Source organism: Diplotaxodon limnothrissa, linkage group LG7 (genome assembly GCF_057381915.1).
Source record: "Diplotaxodon limnothrissa isolate DT_005_m linkage group LG7, D_limnothrissa_male_GT1.1, whole genome shotgun sequence".
NCBI lineage: Eukaryota > Metazoa > Chordata > Actinopteri > Cichliformes > Cichlidae > Diplotaxodon > Diplotaxodon limnothrissa.
This window is the reverse complement of record NC_140602.1, coordinates 27,402,738-27,422,596: the sequence shown is the minus strand read 5'-3', so window position 1 is coordinate 27,422,596 and position 19,859 is coordinate 27,402,738. Positions and strand designations below refer to the sequence as shown.

Genomic DNA, 19,859 nt, shown 5'->3' with positions numbered 1-19,859 from the left:
TACACCACGCCATATTTGCACACATACTTTTCCTTTTATATTTATATGTATATTTATACCTATAGCTCTATATTTATCTTTATCTCTCTCTTTATCATCTTTGTTTCTACACTCACTTTGTATGAGTGCTTGTTATTTGTTGTATATTTGCTGCTATGACAACTCAATTTCCCTCTGGAACTAATAAAGTTTCTCTGATTCTGATAACAGAGCAGTCTGAATTTTTGCTTGAAAGCCCGTCCAGAAAAGTTTAGTTACCCATTTAAGGGAAACTGTGTGTGACGGGGTGTGGTCTGTAGCTCAGCTGCAGGGAAGGGGTGGTGTAGTGGGTTCAGGGGGCAGCGCTAGGGGACGTGGCCAATACAGCTCGTTGTCATCGTCTAATCACACCTCTCCTATTTCAGTAGCATGCTGGGACCTAGAAGGAGGGAGAGGGGCTGAGAGTGGCCAGCTGCAAGAGAGCAAACCCCACTAAAGCAACTGTGTGCGCTAGCCGGTGATGACAGCCTTAAAAAGCAAACTGAATAAATGACTGTGAAGCTGTAACCGCTGTGTATGTGTCTGTTCTGGGTGATATCATACTGAACTGCGTTTGGCCTTGACATCTTCTTAAACCAAGTTTTTTTTTCTTTTTCTACGATTTGCAAACGAAAACTGAAGAAGAATCCGATTTAAGAAGACAACAACAACAATACACAATGACCTTAAAGGAGAGTACACATGGAATGTTCTGGGGAGCTTGCAGGAGTGCTCACAGACATATTCAATCTGTCCTTGGCCCACGCTGTGGTACCGGCCTGCTTCAAATCCACCTCCATCGTCCCGATACCCAAAAACTCCAACCCATCTTGCCTCAATGACTACCGCCCAGTAGCACTCACCCCCATCATCACTAAGTGCTTAGAGCAGCTGGTCCTAGCACACTTCAAATCCTGTCTCCCCTCCACCCTGGACCCCCACCAATTCGCATACCGCCAGAACAGGAGCACAGAGGATGCAGTCTCCATCGCAATGCACTCTGTCCTCTCACACCTGGACAACAACAACACCTACGCCAGAATGCTGTTTATAGACTTCAGTTCAGCGTTCAATACAATCCACCCCTCACAACTCATCAGGAAACTGACAGACCTGGGCATCAGTTCCCTCATCTGCAAATGGTTACTGGACTTCCTGACCAACCGCCCCCAACATGTCCGGCTGGATAACCACTGCTCATCTACAATCACGATGAACACCGGTGTACCACAAGGCTGTGTGATGAGCCCTTTCCTCTACTCCCTCTTCACCCACGACTGCAGACCTGCTGATGGTTCCAACACCATCATTATGTTTGCAGATGACACCACGGTGATTGGCCTCATCAGTGACAACGATGAGGCCGCCTACAGGGAGGAGGTGGATCGTCTGGCTGAGTGGTGCGACACAAACAACCTGCTGCTTAACACCGAGAAGACCAAGGAGCTCATCGTGGACTACAGGAGGAATGCTGACCCACATCCACCCATCCACATTAAGGGGACGGCTGTGGAGCGTGTGAGCAGCTTCAAGTTCCTGGGAGTCCACATCTCCGAGGATCTCACCTGGACGACCAACTGCTCCAAGCTGGTCAAGAAGGCTCACCAGCGCCTCTTCTTCTTGAGGACTCTGAGGAAGAACCACCTGTCCTCAGACATCCTGGTGAACTTCTATCGTTGCACCATCGAGAGCATCCTGACCAACTGTATAACAGTCTGGTACGGGAACTGCTCTGCCTCGGACCGGAAGGCGTTGCAGAGGGTCGTGAAAACTGCCCAGCGCCTCGCCGGAGCACCACTTCCTGCCATAAAAGACATCTACAGGAAGCGGTGTCTGAAAATGGCTGGGAAAATCATCAGAGACCCCAGTCACCCATCACATGGACTCTTCACCCTCCTGCCCTCTGGGAGGCGCTACAGGAGCCTCCGGACTAAGACCACCAGGTACCGGAACAGCTTCTTCCCCACAGCTGTCAGACTCCTGAACTCTGCCTCCTGACATCTGACCCACGTTAACACATGGACTGAACATACACACACCCACAACCACCTACACACACAATGGACAACTGTACCCTCAAACACACAATAATAACATGGACTGAACCACCACTCACAACCACTAGCACTTTATATAGCCTCTGTAGGAATTATATCTCACTTATCTTAACTGCACTACTGTATAGCTCTGTGTAAATAATCATTCTGTACATTCGATGATTTTTAACCCTACAACTGTTTACAACTTGCATAGTTCCCATTTCTGTATAGCTGTATATCTCAGATTTCTGTAAAGTTATTTATTTCATATTCTGTATAGTTTTTCATATTTATATCCTGTTCATATCCGGTACATAGCTTGTACTCACTACAGCCTGTACATACTTATAGTTATAGAATATTCACAACATACTTCATACCGTGTACATTATGACATACCATAATAGACCCATTTCTGTAATATACTCACATATCTATATTATTGCTAATATATATTGTAATATATCTATATCACTAAAGCACTTCTGGATGGATGCAAACTGCATTTCGTTGCCCTGTACCTGTGCATGCGCAATGACAATAAAGTTGCTGTCCGCGTGAAGGGTCTCAAAACCCGAAGTGCTCACGTGCCGTTATCTCTGTGTCTCTTCATGCTGTGTACGAGCGATTCGTGAACGATTTGTAAGTGAGAAAAAAGAATGTGACCAACACTTTGCAGAGTCACGGGCAGCTCTCTGAAAGTGAAAACGGTCAGATTTGTGAAGTATATATGTGTGAATAATCATTCTTTATTACTTATTTGGGTTTTTATATACACATTTGTAGGATGGTTTGATGAATGTGTGTTGACTGGACTGCGGAGTTGTAAGTACTCAAATCAATCACACTCGATGTTGTTCACATGTGGATCATGTACAGATCATATTTTTTTTCTTCTCAAAATCTTTTTGGGGACCATTTTCTCCAAATAAAAGCAGCATGGAGCCGGTGTGTGCGCTCCATGCTTGACACAAACGTCCTTATACAGGCACTGCTGCCTGGCCCGTTGTGCTCTCAGCTCTGCGCTCTGAGCCTAACCCGGGTTTTCTTCCTCTCAAGTTCACGAATGTGTCATGTAGTATCATAAATGCAAAGATACGATAGAGAAAGGTGATCTTTTTTCTTTTTTTTATCACGGGGTAACAGAGAAATCAAAACCGGATGTTGTCGTTTTATTCGTTTTGCCCGCTCTCCTTTACAGAGAGAGCAAAGCACTTGTGCCTTTCCTCCTGCACATTCCCTCCCTCTACAAACACACACCTCTGACTTCACCTGAAGCGTGAATTTCGTTGTTGACGAGGCTAAACTTTTTAAATCTGTGAACTGTGTTTCACTGTAATGTCTCCTGGACGGCTACACAAACAGCCTCGACACTGCGCGTGGTGACGCGAAGACACGACCCCGCGCTCATCGGTCACGGTTCAAACCCGGAGGCGAGACGGCCAATTAAATTTCGACGCTGCTTGGGGGCTCGCGTGCGCGCACACGCTCTCTCCCTGTCATACGGCTACTGCGCATACCTCTCAGATAAGCTGCACCAGGCTGAGTGTCAGTTACAGAGTACAGGCTCTCTTCCAGGCTTTCTGGCAGCAGTGAAGCAACGCTATGCCTCTGCCCACCGTCTCCCGACTGTTCAGGAGCGCGCTGAGGACTCAGCTGGTCTCTGTGGCTAATGTGACGACCAAACCTGCTAAACACACCATAACTGCAGGGGTGAGTTCATATTCGTTCTGTGAGCTTTACATGCCTGAAGCAGGGGTCTTGTCCCGGCTGAAGTTGCAGAGGTTCTTAATTAATAGCAACAGGCTCAACTTCATCGCCCGCTCCTTCGCTTTATTAAACCTTAATAGCAGTTCTTCTGCATCACATACACACATATTAGCATGATATGATGGGCAACCTGCCTGTTTGACCAACTCTCTCTTACAAATAAGAAATTTCTTTTGCTTATTTACTGAATATTGTATATAAAATATCGAATAATTAAAAATAGCAAATGTAGGATATCTTTCGTTTCCTCGCGCCATTGTTTCACGGTGACTTGCAAGTCCAGTTTATTTTTAAGACTTTGATAAGTGCGCCACTATCTCGCCATTATTCCGCCTAATTCCAACACGTAGACCTGTGACAGCTGCGAATATGTGGGCCTAGTGCGCAGCGCACTACATTTGAAGACCGCGCACGGTCGTTTAATAAATGAAAGTGAAGCCGAACAAGCGTTTTGGTATTTTTCCACATTTAGACATAAGTTTGATAAAGTTGTCTAACAGCAGTAGCGGCAGAAACACTCGCAGCCGCGCTGAACGGGTGACTAACCTTGATGCAGGAAAGGTCAGACACAGAGAAGCATGCTTTTCAGAAAAGCACACAATACATAAAGAAATAACTGCATTTAGGGAAGAACAGCCTATTTCAGCTCACTGTGACGCTTTTAATGTCGCAGCGACACAATAAGCATGAAGTTATTGACAATGAAATGTTTGGTTTCATTTCGTCTCCAGGAAGGGCTTAATCATTAACTGGGGCAATGGTTGCATAGTTACACACTGCCCGTGGATAAGGCCACGCGAGGGACAACTATGTTGATACCTCACAACATGTAGAACAACAACGTTTTCACATATTTAGATATATTAGATGTGTTTTAGCTCTTGTGGACGGATGGAACTGATACTTTTCTACAGCAAATATATTTCCTCTTAATACCACATTACAATTCATTTTTAGGGGGATTAGACAGTGATCGTGTTTATGCTGCCGAGTGATATGATTTGAGCCTGGGCAAAAGGCTAAAGCTAAGTGTGAAACAATAAATACCTGAAATAGAAATAACAAATAGACTTTCCAAAAAGACTCTTACAATTTATGTCTTTAGTTTTTGTCAAATTGGTCACATTTTTTTTTAACATAACCAACACAAGGAGGCACTGGTAAATATAATTAATGACTGGGATTTCTGTGTGATTTTGAGTCAAGTGTTTCTATTTTATTAACTCTAAGTAACTACTTAAACTAAGTCTGCAATTCTTTTTTAACACTTCCTTTTTCCTCTTCTTTTTTAATCAATGAAGTAAAACGGAGGTGTAAACAAACATTCAAAACCTAAAAAAGCAAAGCTGTAATAACTGTCGGTGTGGTTTTGTGTACCCCTCAGGAGCAGGTAATCGCTATGACGGCCCTTTTTGTGGCCATCTTGGGTCCCTCTGGCTGGGTACTGGCTCACCTGGAGGACTACAAGAAGAAGGAATAGAAGATGAGGTGGAAGACCAAACGCTCACATGAAGACCAGTCAGCACTCTCTTCCCTGTTCTTCACCAGCTGTTGAGATGACATGTTGATCTTCTCTTTCCAAATGGTTTTTGCACTGACTTGCGATAATATGTTCACATGTCCGCATACAAACATTATCAATAAATGCATGTTCAGTCCACAGAAAATGGGTGAATGTGTTTTTCTAGTGACAGAAACGACATAAGCCACACGTTTTAATCAGAATAACCATTTAGATGAAACTTTATTAATCCCTCAGGTGGGTTCCTCCGGGAAATTCAGTTTCCAGTAGCAAAGCACCGAAAGAAGTTGCATGTTACAGATACATTAAGGGGAATGAGAGTAAGGATATAAGCATAAATACACCATATATACACATATATAGATACAGAATATATAATATGGATAAATAGGATTGCTCATTTGAGTGAGTATATTGCACAGTGATTATTGCACAGTCAAATATAAGGAAAAAAAGGTCCTCTTCTCTGCCACTGTCACCAGAGTGTCCAGCTTCATGCCGACCACAGAGCCAGCCTTCCTGATTAGTTTCTCCAGCCTGGATGAGTCCTTCTTTGCTGTGCTGCTCCCCCAGCACACCACGCCATAGAAAAGTACTCCAGCAACCACTGACTGGTAAAACATCCTCAGGAGCTTCCTGCAGATGTTGAAAGACCTCAGCCTCCTTTTCTTGCAGAATGTCAGAAAATACTCCAAGTCAAGGTTGCATGTCCTGATTTGTTGATTTCTCTGACAGATAACCATATTCTGTTCACACGAATGACATGAAACTGAGAATGGTGAAACTTCTGTTATAGTCTAAGTTTAATGGCTCATTTTGGGGGGATTTGAACTCGTGCAAATAAAAAACATGCTTAAAATTTGCTGGTATTTTGGAGACACTGGATTTCCATTTCTCCCACATATCACTGATGGAAGGTGGGTCCAGAGGAACACAGGTGTTATAATGTGGTGTTCATCAGTTTTTATTTCTGCATTTAGATTTTAATTTGACTTTAGTCCCAGTTTAGTTTTCAGAGTGCCTTTTTCTAAATTTTGTTTAGTTACTTGTTTGAAATGTTTGAAGTTTTTATTAGTTTCACTTTTATTCTCTTTTGTCTGAGGAGGGATTGAAGAAATTCAGAGCAATTGTTAAAATAAAACAGTCACATAGATCCAGTCTGTTTTCATTTGGTTTTAGATCCACATAATGGCATTGCAGATGCAGCACTTGTGGAACAAATCTTAAAACAAAAACAAAAAAAACAGTGACATTTCCAATGCAAACAATTATATTCACTGTTACATTTGTCATTATGTGCGTCCCAGGATACTAATTAAGCACTTTTTACCCTTTTTATTAAGTTTGTATATTTCAATGAAAGCCACCAAAATGTTCCAGTTGTATGAATTATAGGATGCAGGTTTTACTTACTTCATGATATAAATCCTGCGCAACTGTGTAGTCACACTCAAAGCGAACACGTTTTTATTATTAAATGAGAAACCACACAAGGTTCAGCAAGGTTAGCGACCTACGACAAGCTTGTATAGGCTTCACCATCAGTCGTCATTCTGCAGTGTAGAGGAGACTGGGTGTACATTTTTTCTCTTTTTTATGCCGATTTTGTTTTTTTACATGCACAATACCATCAAAGCATAAATAAAATGTGTTTAAAAAACATCAGCTTTCCCAACGTGTAGGTGGAGTGGACACTGCTCTTTCGGCTGTTCTCCAAACACCAGCAGTACTTCAGTGTGACCAGAAGGAGGCGCACTTAGTGTATGTTTGAATACCCCATCTGTCTACAGCAGTAAAACTGTTATTGTTAAATGACATTAACAGTGTGCTGTTAATAGTGTCCTGAGCTGAATAACTGTATTACAAAGTGGCGAAAGTAATATACCATCTCTTTACTGAAGTAAAAGGTAGAAGTCATTTTACAAAACAATGTTCAATATTTAGACAATATTACAGCTACTTTATGAACTTATTACTACGTATTAAAATTATCTTAAGGCAATTTAACTCTTTGTAAAAAAAAATATACCTTTCAGTTATAAATTCTCTCTGTTCAACACATCATTGACTCCGTCTGTTAGGTTCAAAGTCAGCTTTGAGTAGCTTTTGTAAATAAACTATGCCTCCACCAACCCAGTCGATACTTGATCAAACTGCAATCTGGGTCTTTTGGATACTGGGTTAATAGCTATGGATCTTTGTCATGTTCATGCAGTTTTAATCGTTTTTGAACTGGGAGAGGTCCAGTGCCCTGCTGTGGAGCGTGGGGAGGGTAAATCTTAAACATAGAGTGCATCCAGAAAGCATTCATGGATCTTCGCTTGCTCCACATTTTTTCATGTTACAATCTTATTCCAAAATGGATTTAAATCATTTTTCACCTTAAAAATTGTACACACAGCAACGACAAAGTGAAAAAAGCTTGCTTAAAATTGTTGCAAATGTATTACTAAAAAATTACACTCACACTTACAAATATTATATATGCATATATATATATATATAGGCAGACACATGTATTTTGGGGGAGTTTCTCCCATTCTTCTTCGCAGAACCTCTCAAGCTCTATCACATTGGATGGGGAGCATCGGTGCATGGCCATTTTCAGGTAGACTGGATTCAAGTCTGAGCTCTGGCTGAGGCACTTAGCCTAAAAGACATTAGGCTAAGGCACTAAAGGACATTCACAGAGTGGTCCCAAAGCCATTCTTTGTTATCTTGGCTGTGTTAAGGGTTGTTTGTCTGTTAGAAGCTAGATCTTCACCACAATCTGATGTCCAGAGTGCTCTGGAGCAGGGTATCATTAAGGATATCTCTGTACATGGCGACATTCATCTTTCCCTTGACCCTTACTGGTCTCCCAGTTCTATTTTGCAAGGACTAGAAATACTTGTGTGTATTTCCATTTTGGTTTTTGGGACGGTCATTTACTAATTTTGTGTGTAGAATTTTGAGGTGAAAAATTAATTTAATCCATTTTTGAATAAGCATGACATGTAACATGACAAAATGTGGAACAAGTGAAGCTCTATGAGCACGAACTCTGGATGTGCTATAATCCACATAAATGACCAAAGATTTTCAAGCAAAACATTGCATTGGAACAAGATGATCTATTGGATTCACCTATAGGGCCAGAGGCAGGGTACACCCTGGACAGGCCGCCAGTCTGTTGCAGGGCTAACAGAGACAGACAACCATTCACACCTATGGGCAATTTAGAGTTCCCAATTCACCTAACCCCACTTACTGCATGCCTTTGGACTGAACCTTCTGACAAAATTTTAAAAACAAATTAAATGTTAACTTGCATATAGGAGTGTGAATTTGCATCATGTTTGCTACATCAGGCAATTTATTCCTTAAAGATGTAGAATGCAGTTTATTTTGTTTTGGGTGGGGGTGAGACTTTTACACTGTGGAAGTCACAAAAGCTCAGGTATCAAATACACTTGGTTTTAAAGAGTCATGGAGACCTTGCCAGGATTGGGTTGAACCCCCTTTATGTCTTTTTAATTGACTTAATTCTTCATGGTACAGATCAAACAAACATTGAATCTATGCCATGGAAACATTCCTCAGAGATTTTGGTCCATATTGACCCAAACTGATAGCATCCTGCAGTTGCTGCGGTTTTGTCAGATACATATCCATGTCCTGAATCTGTCGCTCCATTGCATCCAAAGGTGCACTATTAAATTGAGATCTGGTGATTGTGGAGACCACCTAACACAATGAACTCATTGTCACATTCAAGAAACCAGTTTGAGATAATCTGTGCTTTATAACATGGTGTATTATTACACTGGAAGTGGTCATCAAAAGATGGATAAACTGTGGCCACAAAGGGAACAATGCAGCAACAATGCTTAGTAGGTTGTGCCCCAACCTACAAAAGACAAAAAAACGTTAAGACACTAACAATTTAGTTGAAACATCTTCTATCATGAAACTATTAACCACGGGTTCCTTATTTCCTCTAATAAATGTAAGCTTTAAACCCTTTAAATCAGAACATATACAGCCCATGAATGTGTGAAATATCTTGCTCTGTTCTAGCATTAACCTGACATCTCTAATTGTATCCCGTCATCGAGTTTGCCTGGTGTTTCTGACAGTGTGACTGTCCATCAGATTTGGCATTCTGACACCACATCTCCTTATTGTAAAAAACCATCCCAGCAGTCAAGTGGTTAAAGTGTTCGACTAACCTGCATTAAGGCCTGTATGCAGGCCTGTTTCTGGCAGGAAAAAAACAAAACACTAAAATGTGAGGAATAATTAGAAATAAATAACTGAAATATCTAAAAATCACATCCAAGTGGAAACTATTAAATGCAAAAATATTCAAGGGAAAACAAATGTCTACAATCATGAAAAAGAAAGTACACCCTCTTTTAATTCTAAGAAATAAATAATTAGCAGGTACATACCAGGCATTAAAATTAGGTAAATACAGCCACTGATTAACTAGCAAAATATGACATATGGGTCATTCTTACTATTCGGTGCCATTTGAGTCCTAATGACATAATATGGTATATTTAGTGTAAAACTTGTCTAATGCTTATTTCTAAACCATTTTCTTGTATGTTTAACCCCCCTCTACCATAGAACACATTGATATATACACAGGATAAATACATTAAAAGTAAATTACTTTTATTTTAGCACAAGTCACTAAAGTACTATGTCCCCAGTCATGCTTGCTCGACTTCAGTTACAAATATAACTTAAAAAAAAAAAAAGAAATCTAGATTTTTCATCATTTCTGGATTGGCTTATTTCTAATGTTCCTCATCAAATGTTCTTTTTTATTATTAATGCATGTTTAATACTTAAAATCTTTAAAAAATGTTGTGTCCCTGAATCAACTGTCACCCCTGTTACTCTGATAAGAATTCCATAGAACACATCACCTGATTATTCTTTTAGTCACATGACACTCCCGGATGTAACATATTTTGGAGGGAAAACTTTCAAGAAGAAGACGAGTAAGTACCACTCTTTAATCAACCCTTTTTTCAATGTTTTAGCAAGATTTTGTAATGTGGCAAAGCATAACACGTCCAACCTGTTACGCTTATTAATAGTGGAAACAATTTTTTTTTGGTAATTTTTATAATATGGCTAATAAACATGTTAAAAATGGTTCTTAGTGGTCACCATGTACTAGCTTGTTGTTCATCATACTAGTAGTAATGGCTAAGTTTAGCATAAAATCTCCCCCCTGATACCGTCACCCCTGTTATTGCTATGCACTGTAACAGGGGGGACACATGGTAACAGGGGGGACGTAAGATGATAGAAGTTTAGTGTTTAGGGTTATTTATACAAGTGTGTATTGGTAATTATTATTAACCTGTATATATATACTTTTAGAAGATTTTGAATAGTATACATTTTTCAGGGAATGGCACCAATGTCTGCTGCGGAGAAGCAGCGGCGCTACCGAGCACGTCGTGATGCTGACCCTGAGAGAAGACAGATATATCTCAATAAAGAGAAAGAGAAGTGGCGAAAGGACAGAGAGGAAGGGGGAAAAAAAGAAAGTGGCAGATCTCAGTGAACGACAGAAGAGAGCACAGAGAAAGCAGTGGCGAGAAAGGAAAAGAAAGCAGAGGGCTAGTGCCAAAGGCAGGACAGAATTTGAGGCTATGAATACTCCTCCCCTAAGTCCAGAATATTCCCTAGAGCCAGAAAATGCCCCGCAACCAGGACCCTCAAGGTTAGAAGAAGAGTTGACAGTTCAATGCTTTGCTGATTAGGTAGATTTTGTATTTGAATGATAAAACGTGATTTTGCCCTAAAAAGAGAGAGAGAGAGAGAGAGAGAGAGAGAGAGAGAGAGAGAGAGAGAGAGAGAGAGAGAGAGAGAGAGAGAGAGAGAGAGAGAGAGAGAGTGAGTGAGTGAGTGTGTGTGTGTGAGTCTACCTGCCTAATACATTATAAACATATAATATCCAACGTCTATCTTATACTGTATCTAAACATTTATCTAAACATATATATATAATAATTGTGACAATATTTCCTGTGTTGTAGGCAATACATTGTTGGACGAAGGAATATTAGACAGGGAAGAAGGAGACTCAAGAATGAAATTAAAGAGCTAAAGGCCTTGTTGGAAAAGGAAAAGAGAAAAAAAGAAAAATACAAGAAGAGGTGCCAGCGTTTGGGTGGGGGAAAAAAATCCCCACGTTCTAAAGTGGATGCACTGCTGCGTCATGAAACAGTTAGCAACACAATTAGGAAAAGACTATTACTGCAGGAATCAATCATTGAGGAAATCAGGAATAAATACAAAAACACCAAAAAGGAACGAGAGAGGCAAATTATTGCAAAAACGACAATAGGAAAAATTATAAAGAAATACAGGCTACAGAGGGCTGCACAGACAGCTCTAGGCTTTTCAAAAAAGCGTGGTCAAAGACAAGATGGAGGGCTCATAACCTTTGAAAGAAAGGAAAGCAATAGATTACCAGTTGATTGCAAGCAGAAAATAAAGGCCTTCTTCTTAAGAGATGACGTCAGTCGGATGACAACAGGACGAAAGCAAACTAACTCAAAAGAAAATAAAAAAACAGAAACGTTTGCTAACTGATTCACTGAAGAATCTGCACCATAAGTTTCTTTCAGAAACTGAGCATCAGGTCTCATATTCTTGTTTCTGCACCTTAAGACCATTTTGGGTTGTGGTGCCCACAGAAGCTGATCGTGAAACCTGTCAGTGCAGGACACATGAGAACTTACAGTTCATGGCCAATGCCCTGTATGTCCAAGGTCTGTCAGCAACAAAACACATTGAAGAGATGGTAGATGCAACAATGTGTGATGCTAAATCCAAAGTCTGTGCATACGGTGAGTGCAAAGACTGTTTCAGTACAACACACACACTCTTGAGACCTCCTAACAACACAGAGATAGCCTTTACCAAGTGGTCTCTAGAAGAGAATGAAAAATTAAATGATGGAGAGGTATCTGGTAAAAAGTCAACAATTACAGTGAAGACAACTGTCATGACAACAGAGGATGCACTTGCAGGGGAATTTCATGACGGACTACTCAGATTTAGGCGGCACGTCTTTAATATCCGATGGCAGTATAGAGCCTACAGACAACTGAGAGAAAATCTGAGAAACGATGAATGTCTGCTACATGTAGATTTTTGAAGTTTCTTTAAGGTGGTATTTTTTGTCACTGATGTTATGTCCACCCTGTTACCTCCTGTCCACCCTGTTTCTCCTCTGTCCACCCTGTTACCTGTGTGTTTCTTTTGTTAATTAAATCAAATCAACAAACATAATGCATGTCTCTTTGGTTATTGGGAGGGAATGAATCAGCAAAATTAAGTTACTTAAAAATGGAGCCAATTTTTTTTTTTATATTCCCTTTGAATCTAAAAACAATCTTTTGAAATTACACTGTGTCTTAAAACTGAACCTGTCTTCTTTCAATATAATGCTTGTTTAAAATACTTCCTTGAAATTTCCTTGCAGATTTTAAAAAGGGACATTGTAGCTTTTAGAAAATGTAAATATTACTATAACTGTGTATTCAAAACAGTTATTAATAGAAAATTGAATGTCCTGTAACAGGGTGGACATTTGGCACGTCATGGTAAAGACTTTGATTTTAAAAAATATTATAATATAATATCCTTAGCTGGACCAATACATTTTTCTTATAGGTTGAAAATCCCTCTTTTAGATGAAATGTTAAAATAATTCAAAATTTTGTATTTTTTGATGAAGAGTGATCACACTGAAATGGCACCGAATAGTAGGAATGACCCATATACAGTGTCACTATTATTTATTTTCCACATTGTGGAACATTGTATAAAAAGCTAAGTACACCCCACGGTCCCATAGGTTGTAGAACCACATGCAGCAGCAGTGACTGAAAGTAATTGTTTTGTTTCTGAATATTAGCCTCTTACATCATTGTGGAGAATTTTGGCCTACCCTCCTTTACAATGTTGCTTCAGTTCATTGAGGTTTTCAGGTGTTCATTTATATACCACTCTCTTAAGAGTGCCACATTATTTCAACTGGGTTGAGGTCTGTACCTTGATTCTTTTGTTTTTTGCCATTCTGTTGCTGTGCTTTTTACCATTGTCTTTTTTCATGACCAAGTTTCAACCAAGCATGATGGTTGAGCAGAAGGCCTATAATGATTTCAGATGGAATGCCCCTGCTGGACATCAGTTCGATTTTATTTATATAGCTCCTCATGGCACATTCTACAGTAAACGAAACACCCTACAATAATTAAAAACAAACAAACAAACACAGAACACCCCAACAATCGTAGGACCCTCGTTGAGCAAGTGGTTTGGTGATAATGGGGAGGAAAAATTCCCCTTTAACAGGAAGAAAAAACTGTCAGAAACATGCTCACAACCAGTTGGGGTGAGGGGAGGAAAACAAAATGAGGACATGCTGTAAAAGACAGACAGAGATTAATAATAACTAAGGATTAAATGCAGATTGGTGCATAAACAGAATAATAAGGTGAGTGAAGAAGAAACAAAGGAAAAAAATGCATCATGGGAAGCCCGCAGACGCCTAGGAATATTGGAATATAACTAAGGAAGGATTCAGATTCACCTGATTCAGCCCCAACTATGTGCTTTTTTTAAAAAGGAAAGTTTTAAGCTTAATTTTAAAAGTGGAGAGGGCTCCAAAACTGAGCTGGTTTCACAGAAAAGAAGCCTGAACCCTATGAAACAGGATATTGAAAGAAAGCTGTCCTATATATTTGTTTAATGTGCACATTTAAGGATCTATCCTAGTCAAAAATGACTTACAGATTCCTCACAGTGTTACTGGAAGACAAGGTAATGCCACCCAGAGTAAGCATACGTGTATAATGTAAACAGAAGTGGTTCTAGCATGGAACCATGTGGAACTCCATAATTAACCTTAGTGTGAGAAGAAGACTCCACTTACATGACCAAATGGGAGCATATTAGACAGATGATTCAAACCACCGCAGTACAGTACCTTTAATATCTACATCATGCACTAAATGTTGTAATAAAAAATAAAATATATTATGGTCAACAGTATTAAACGATCCACTGAGGTCTTGCAGGACAAGCAGAAATCATTTAATATGTAACAGGAGACTTTAGCTGTCATCTTTACTGTACAGCAAGTAATTATCAAAAAAAGCCAGACTTACCAAACAGTCAGTTATTAAAAATAGTAAAATGCGTTATAAGATTGGAGTTATGCCCAGTAATACATTTATTGCACTGTTTTACCTGTACAAGCTAAAAACCTTGAACGTGTGAGTATAAATATTATGACTCGAGTCAGGCATTCAGCAGTCACCCTTGGTTTTTGTAACTGGGATGTGATAAGCACGAGGTGGATGTGACTGAGAACCTGAAGGAACTCGTGCATTTTCTCAGAGTGGACAGAACCAGATTTCTTGGAACCAGTGGAAAAGGCTCCTGCTAACAATTTAAGAAGAGCATCTTTAAGGCACTTTCATGGCTTGGCTTCATTTTGAAAACTTATAACATCATATACAGTCTATAGCAAGGTGCAGATATGCTAAATGTCAATAATAGTTAAACCTTGTGTGGACTCCAGTCAAAACTATAGATAAACAAAGTAAATTAAGAGAGAGTCATCCTTTGGAAATGGCTTAGACATCTTAGTGGCTTTCTTGACCTTTTCCTGCCTGCTTGAGGAGACCTTTGAATCTTTTTTTTTTCTTTTTGTACAGGATTGTGAGTCAGTCTTCAACTTTTTTTTGCTTTATGCAATTAATGTTATATTAGGACCAATTAGATGGACCTGTAGGGTCCACAGCTCATTTACTGGTCTGAGCCCCTAGAGCCCTATATAGTGTACAGAGGTTGAAGAAGCTTCTGACCATATCACACCTCATTCCTGTAAAAACAAATACATTTCTTCCATCTTAATTACTTGTGACATAGTTACTTATATATACACAGTAAACATAATGACTTGTGTTTTACTTGTAGAGTTTACTGTAAATGCACCTCTCAGATACCAAAATCAACCAAAAAGCTGTCACAATGTGGAAACTTATACATGCACATTTAGTGCAGAAAATTATTTATATTTAATCATAAAGACTGAAAATGTACAAAGACCTGGAAACAATTTTGAATATATACAAATCAGTTCATTGTTACAAAATAACCCTTAAAAACACACTATCATTCAAAGAGCTAAAAGATTAAAAACTTATCACTTTCTGTTGATTTAGCAATCTGATAATCTTCGCCCTCCTCCATCAAGCCTAAAGACAGAACAATCAAGGTGAACAGAGAAGCTCTGAAGACACAGGCTGCATTTTCAGGGCTATGAACTTAACAATCAGCTTTATAACAGCATCTCCACTGTATCCCTGTGTGAAAGACATAAGCTGAGAGGAATAGAGGGAGACATATAGGTGCTTCTAACCAACCTGGAAGTATTATTATTAACACACAGGCAGTCAAAAAAAAAAAAAAGTCAACCAAAAACACCAGAGAGAACCCAAGGAGCAGCAGGACAAAGAATTAAGGAAAGATAGCCCTGAAGATAAACACCACTTTGGAAAGTAGAAAATAGAAATTAAGGCCTCAAGAGAAAAAGCATTAACCTTGCATATAACCATTATCTCCCCATTTTAACAGTACAACAGCCCATCTGCTGTTCTATCTCTATGCAGTCACTCTGGCAGAGAAATGTGCATGCATGCGCACATGCACGCACGCTCTCTCTCTCACACACACACACACACACACACACACACACACGTGTGCGCACAAACGTACACACGCTCTCACACAGCCCCTGAGAGAGGTTAGTGTCATCCTGCTGCTGAACTGCTCTGCTAACTCGAGAACAGCATATTGCTGCTTTCACATTACGTTTCAAAGCGCAGACTCCTAAACTGAGAATTTCAGCTCGACACCTGACTTTAGAAAAAACTTGGGACAATGCTAAGTAACTTTCATTGGATGTAGTATGGGGAGGCCTGGATGTGAATGTAGCAACATGCTGTCCTACAGTCAATATCATACAAATGATTTAACACCTAGAGCATTCAGTGCTGTATAGCGTACACTCCATCAATTTACACATTGCCTTTCTCTTGATAGTTGAGAAAAAAAATCCACCCATAGAAAATGACATCACAACCCAGACTGGACTGTTCTTGCCAGTATTCACCAGAAAGTCCACATCAAACTTAGCACTGCTAAAGGGTTGCAAGTATCCTGAGGAAGGAGATGAGGAGAACACAAAACGACTGCCCGACACCAAACACCAGCGCCTCCAAAGATATCATCGTCTTCCCTGCTGCCTTGTACACACCTGCTATGGCTGCACCTAAAAAAAGAAAAGAAAGAAAGAAAATTATTAAGCGTGTGTGTTTTCCAATTTGGCTTCTGACTTACTGATAAGCAGAGCTCTGCCGACAAACCACCTTTTGGCCTGCTGACCTCCTGATATAAGCAACAATTAATCAGAACCTCACACTTGGGGTCTGAATGTAAGGCTTGACTACTGCAAAAATCATAATAACCATTAGTTTGGTCAATGTATTCACTACATATCATTATTATTCATTATCTAAAATTTCAAGAAGTTATTGTACTTACAATCATGTTTTCTTTTGGGGTTTTCTGAGCTTTAAATAGAAAGAGTTGTGGGTTGTTGGGTATTCAGGGTTGCCTGGTACAGCTCATGCCCTAATTAGGGGATGTTTGTAACCATAAACGTTGTCCCGTAAGGGCAGCCTGTGTGTGTCTCAGTGTAAGATTCTTGGATGTCATAAAATAGTCCTAGTTTGTTCCATTTCTGCTGTCAGGTGAGCAGACCAGAGAGGGGAAGGTACGGACGACAACACGTTATGTTACTGTCAGATGTGAGAGAAAGTGGGGCATGGATGATTTAGCCTACCATCATCAGGGGAAACAGGTGGATTAATATCAAATTTGCAACTGAATGTAGACTGTGTCACTTCTTAAAGAAAATCTAATTAGATTTTTACTGAATTAATAATAATAATAATAATAATAAAAAGAATATCCCTAGTTCTCTTAATCTTTTCACTGTAATAATAATAATAATGCACTTTTTTTAAGAATATGCATTTACTTTGTTTAAATTTGTTATCACGACTTGTCCAATCAGGATTTTGTGCGTTTGCTTATTGAGACTCGTGAATCACCTGCCTTCAAAATTAAATGAATAAACATTGCAGTAATATCCATTTTGAACTTCAGAATAACATATGGCTATCAGACACCTCCGAAGTCATTAAAATAAGACACTACAAGTAGCACTGAAAATATTGAAGACTTAACAACTAAACATGAACAAAAACTACAGTGAAACAAGCAAATGCACTCTGGAAACTAACTCAAGCTTAAGTGACTGACTTGGGAAACATTAAATAAAAGTTCAGGAGAAAATACAGAACTTATCATCTATTATGAATCTTAAAAACTGCAAAATTTCCTGATGCTTTGATCCATCTTAAGATTCAGTATTTCATTAAGAACCATTGTGGTGTGCTCACAACCCAATTCAGCTACAGCGATACTAATTTACACATTGAGTCCTATTTGTAAACACTTGAGATTGAGACTAGTAGACCCACACACTGTGGAAGCTTAAATGAACTGGCTGCATACTGAACAGGTTTCCAGCAGCACTGCTCAGTGATGGTCCAATTCATTTGGTTCTTTTACATTGGGGAAAACACAAAGGCATCTGCCTAGCATGCAATACATCCCTCGTATGAGATCAGGCTCAGACGGACACAAGTTCATGTCCTCCTGTGTGGACTAATCTGCTGTGGTGATACTTAGGAAACAAGGAAGCATCTGAAAATACCTTCTATTTTATAATATGCGGGTATACAAATCTTTTTAATAAATGCTGAAATAAATGTAATCACAAATAGTTATATCATTCATTTTAAAAAAATTCAAAAATACATACATTAAAACAACAACAACAGCACATGCAGGTAAAAGGCTTACTAGTTAGGACTCCCCCAAACACTGGTCCCACAATGCCCATGAGGAGGATCGCAATGGGCATGAACCGGGCAAATTTGTGCTGGCGCAGTGAGGCTAGGGACAGTAAAGCTGCAGGCAGGTGGAACACAAGAGAGGAGACCGCTGCCCACAGAAACACGCCATACCACATCTCTGGGAAAACACAATTATACAGTTATGCATCTCTTCATGCCAATCAGTGAACATATTACATAACCACGAATGTATTTATTTGATTTATTTCCATAGGGGTGACAGTGGTTCACTGAAAAAACATGACAATGATGTTGAATCCTTAATGAGGACCAGTTTGTGACTTGACTAAACATTAAGGAGAACTCTAGATCTTCATTGTTTAACAACTAGTAACACACCAACGCAAAATGATTGCTGTGTTCAGTGTCACAGAAAAATAACTCTGGCAGAACACCAGCGCACATTTCATTTGTCAAATCTACATAGAGACTGAAGACACTACTCAATGGTCATACCCTAAGAGCCATGACCAGTGGAATTTAACAGTATCATTTACACAGGTCTTCAACATTAGAGACTCTCAAATTACAAAACAATATGCAGACTTCTGACTACCCAACAATCGCTTAGACAAAGTAGAAGTTAGCTAGCTTCACCAACTACTCCAACAACATTGCGTATAAACTAGCCTCTAGCTAATGACCCATAGTGACAGGTTCTGTTCGCAGTACATTTTAAATGGCTTCTTTTTCAGTCAAATACTTTAGCATAGGTAGACAGCAAAGACATAAAGACTAGCTGAAAAGCTACCAAACATTAGCCCACCTGAGAAGTCGCTGAGAGATGTGTCATTGCCTCGGTTTGTACTATTTTTTCTCGGCACCAAATTCAAACCGAGTATTTGCTGGACAAAGCCTATTTCGTTGTACCTATCCTGCATGTCTCATAACAAAATAGACACTGCATACAGCAAAGATGGCCTACAGACGCGAAAAACCATTAAAGTTGGTTGGTGAACCTGACGCACCACTAACTAGCGTCAGGTTAGCTAGCAAGAGCTAACCAAGCTGCTGTTTTGACGTAGATGGGAGGGTTTTACCCAGAGTGCAGTCTGTCAGGCAACGCACTCCTACCAGTGCAAAGATCGAGCTATTATACAACTAACAATTAAACTAATAATAACCATTTAATGTTCAATCGATATTCGTCTTTATTGATTGGGGGGTGTCGTTATAGCAGCTTTTATTCGGACATAGATTCTGTGATGATAGGAATGATAGGAAGGCACATTAAGACCACAATTTTTTATATTCTTTGGCAGCATAGTACATTTTTGAGTAGTTTGTAATAGATGACTTGTAAATCTTATGCTATTTCAATGTTAACATTTCATCTGTTGATTATAAGTTCTTGTGTGTAAGCAGGTTTAGTGTGGTTTCTTCCACGTGTATGTCGCTTGGGGGCAGTGTTCAAATAATGCAGCAGAGAAACAACCA

The 19,859-nt window shown here is 39.6% G+C and overlaps 2 protein-coding genes and 1 pseudogene across 2 annotated transcripts; 2 read left to right on the top strand and 1 right to left on the bottom strand.

The window, feature by feature from the left end:
* Positions 1-3,563: 3,563 nt before the first annotated feature.
* On the top strand, positions 3,564-5,524 carry cox8b (cytochrome c oxidase subunit 8B). The gene is made up of 2 exons (XM_085357810.1): positions 3,564-3,770; positions 5,212-5,524. Exons 1-2 carry the CDS (start codon positions 3,663-3,665, stop codon positions 5,305-5,307), a joined length of 204 nt encoding a protein of 67 aa, XP_085213936.1. The 5' UTR covers positions 3,564-3,662; the 3' UTR covers positions 5,308-5,524.
* Positions 5,525-11,006: 5,482 nt separating this feature from the next.
* On the top strand, positions 11,007-12,520 carry LOC146628407 (uncharacterized; annotated as a pseudogene).
* Positions 12,521-15,413: 2,893 nt separating this feature from the next.
* Positions 15,414-19,419, bottom strand: tmem170a (transmembrane protein 170A). Its single transcript, XM_085357809.1, has 3 exons — positions 19,189-19,419; positions 18,370-18,540; positions 15,414-16,708 (listed from the first exon to the last, which is right to left on the bottom strand). Exons 1-3 carry the CDS (start codon positions 19,301-19,303, stop codon positions 16,578-16,580), a joined length of 417 nt encoding a protein of 138 aa, XP_085213935.1. The 5' UTR covers positions 19,304-19,419; the 3' UTR covers positions 15,414-16,577.
* Between the last annotated feature and the right edge of the window lie 440 nt (positions 19,420-19,859).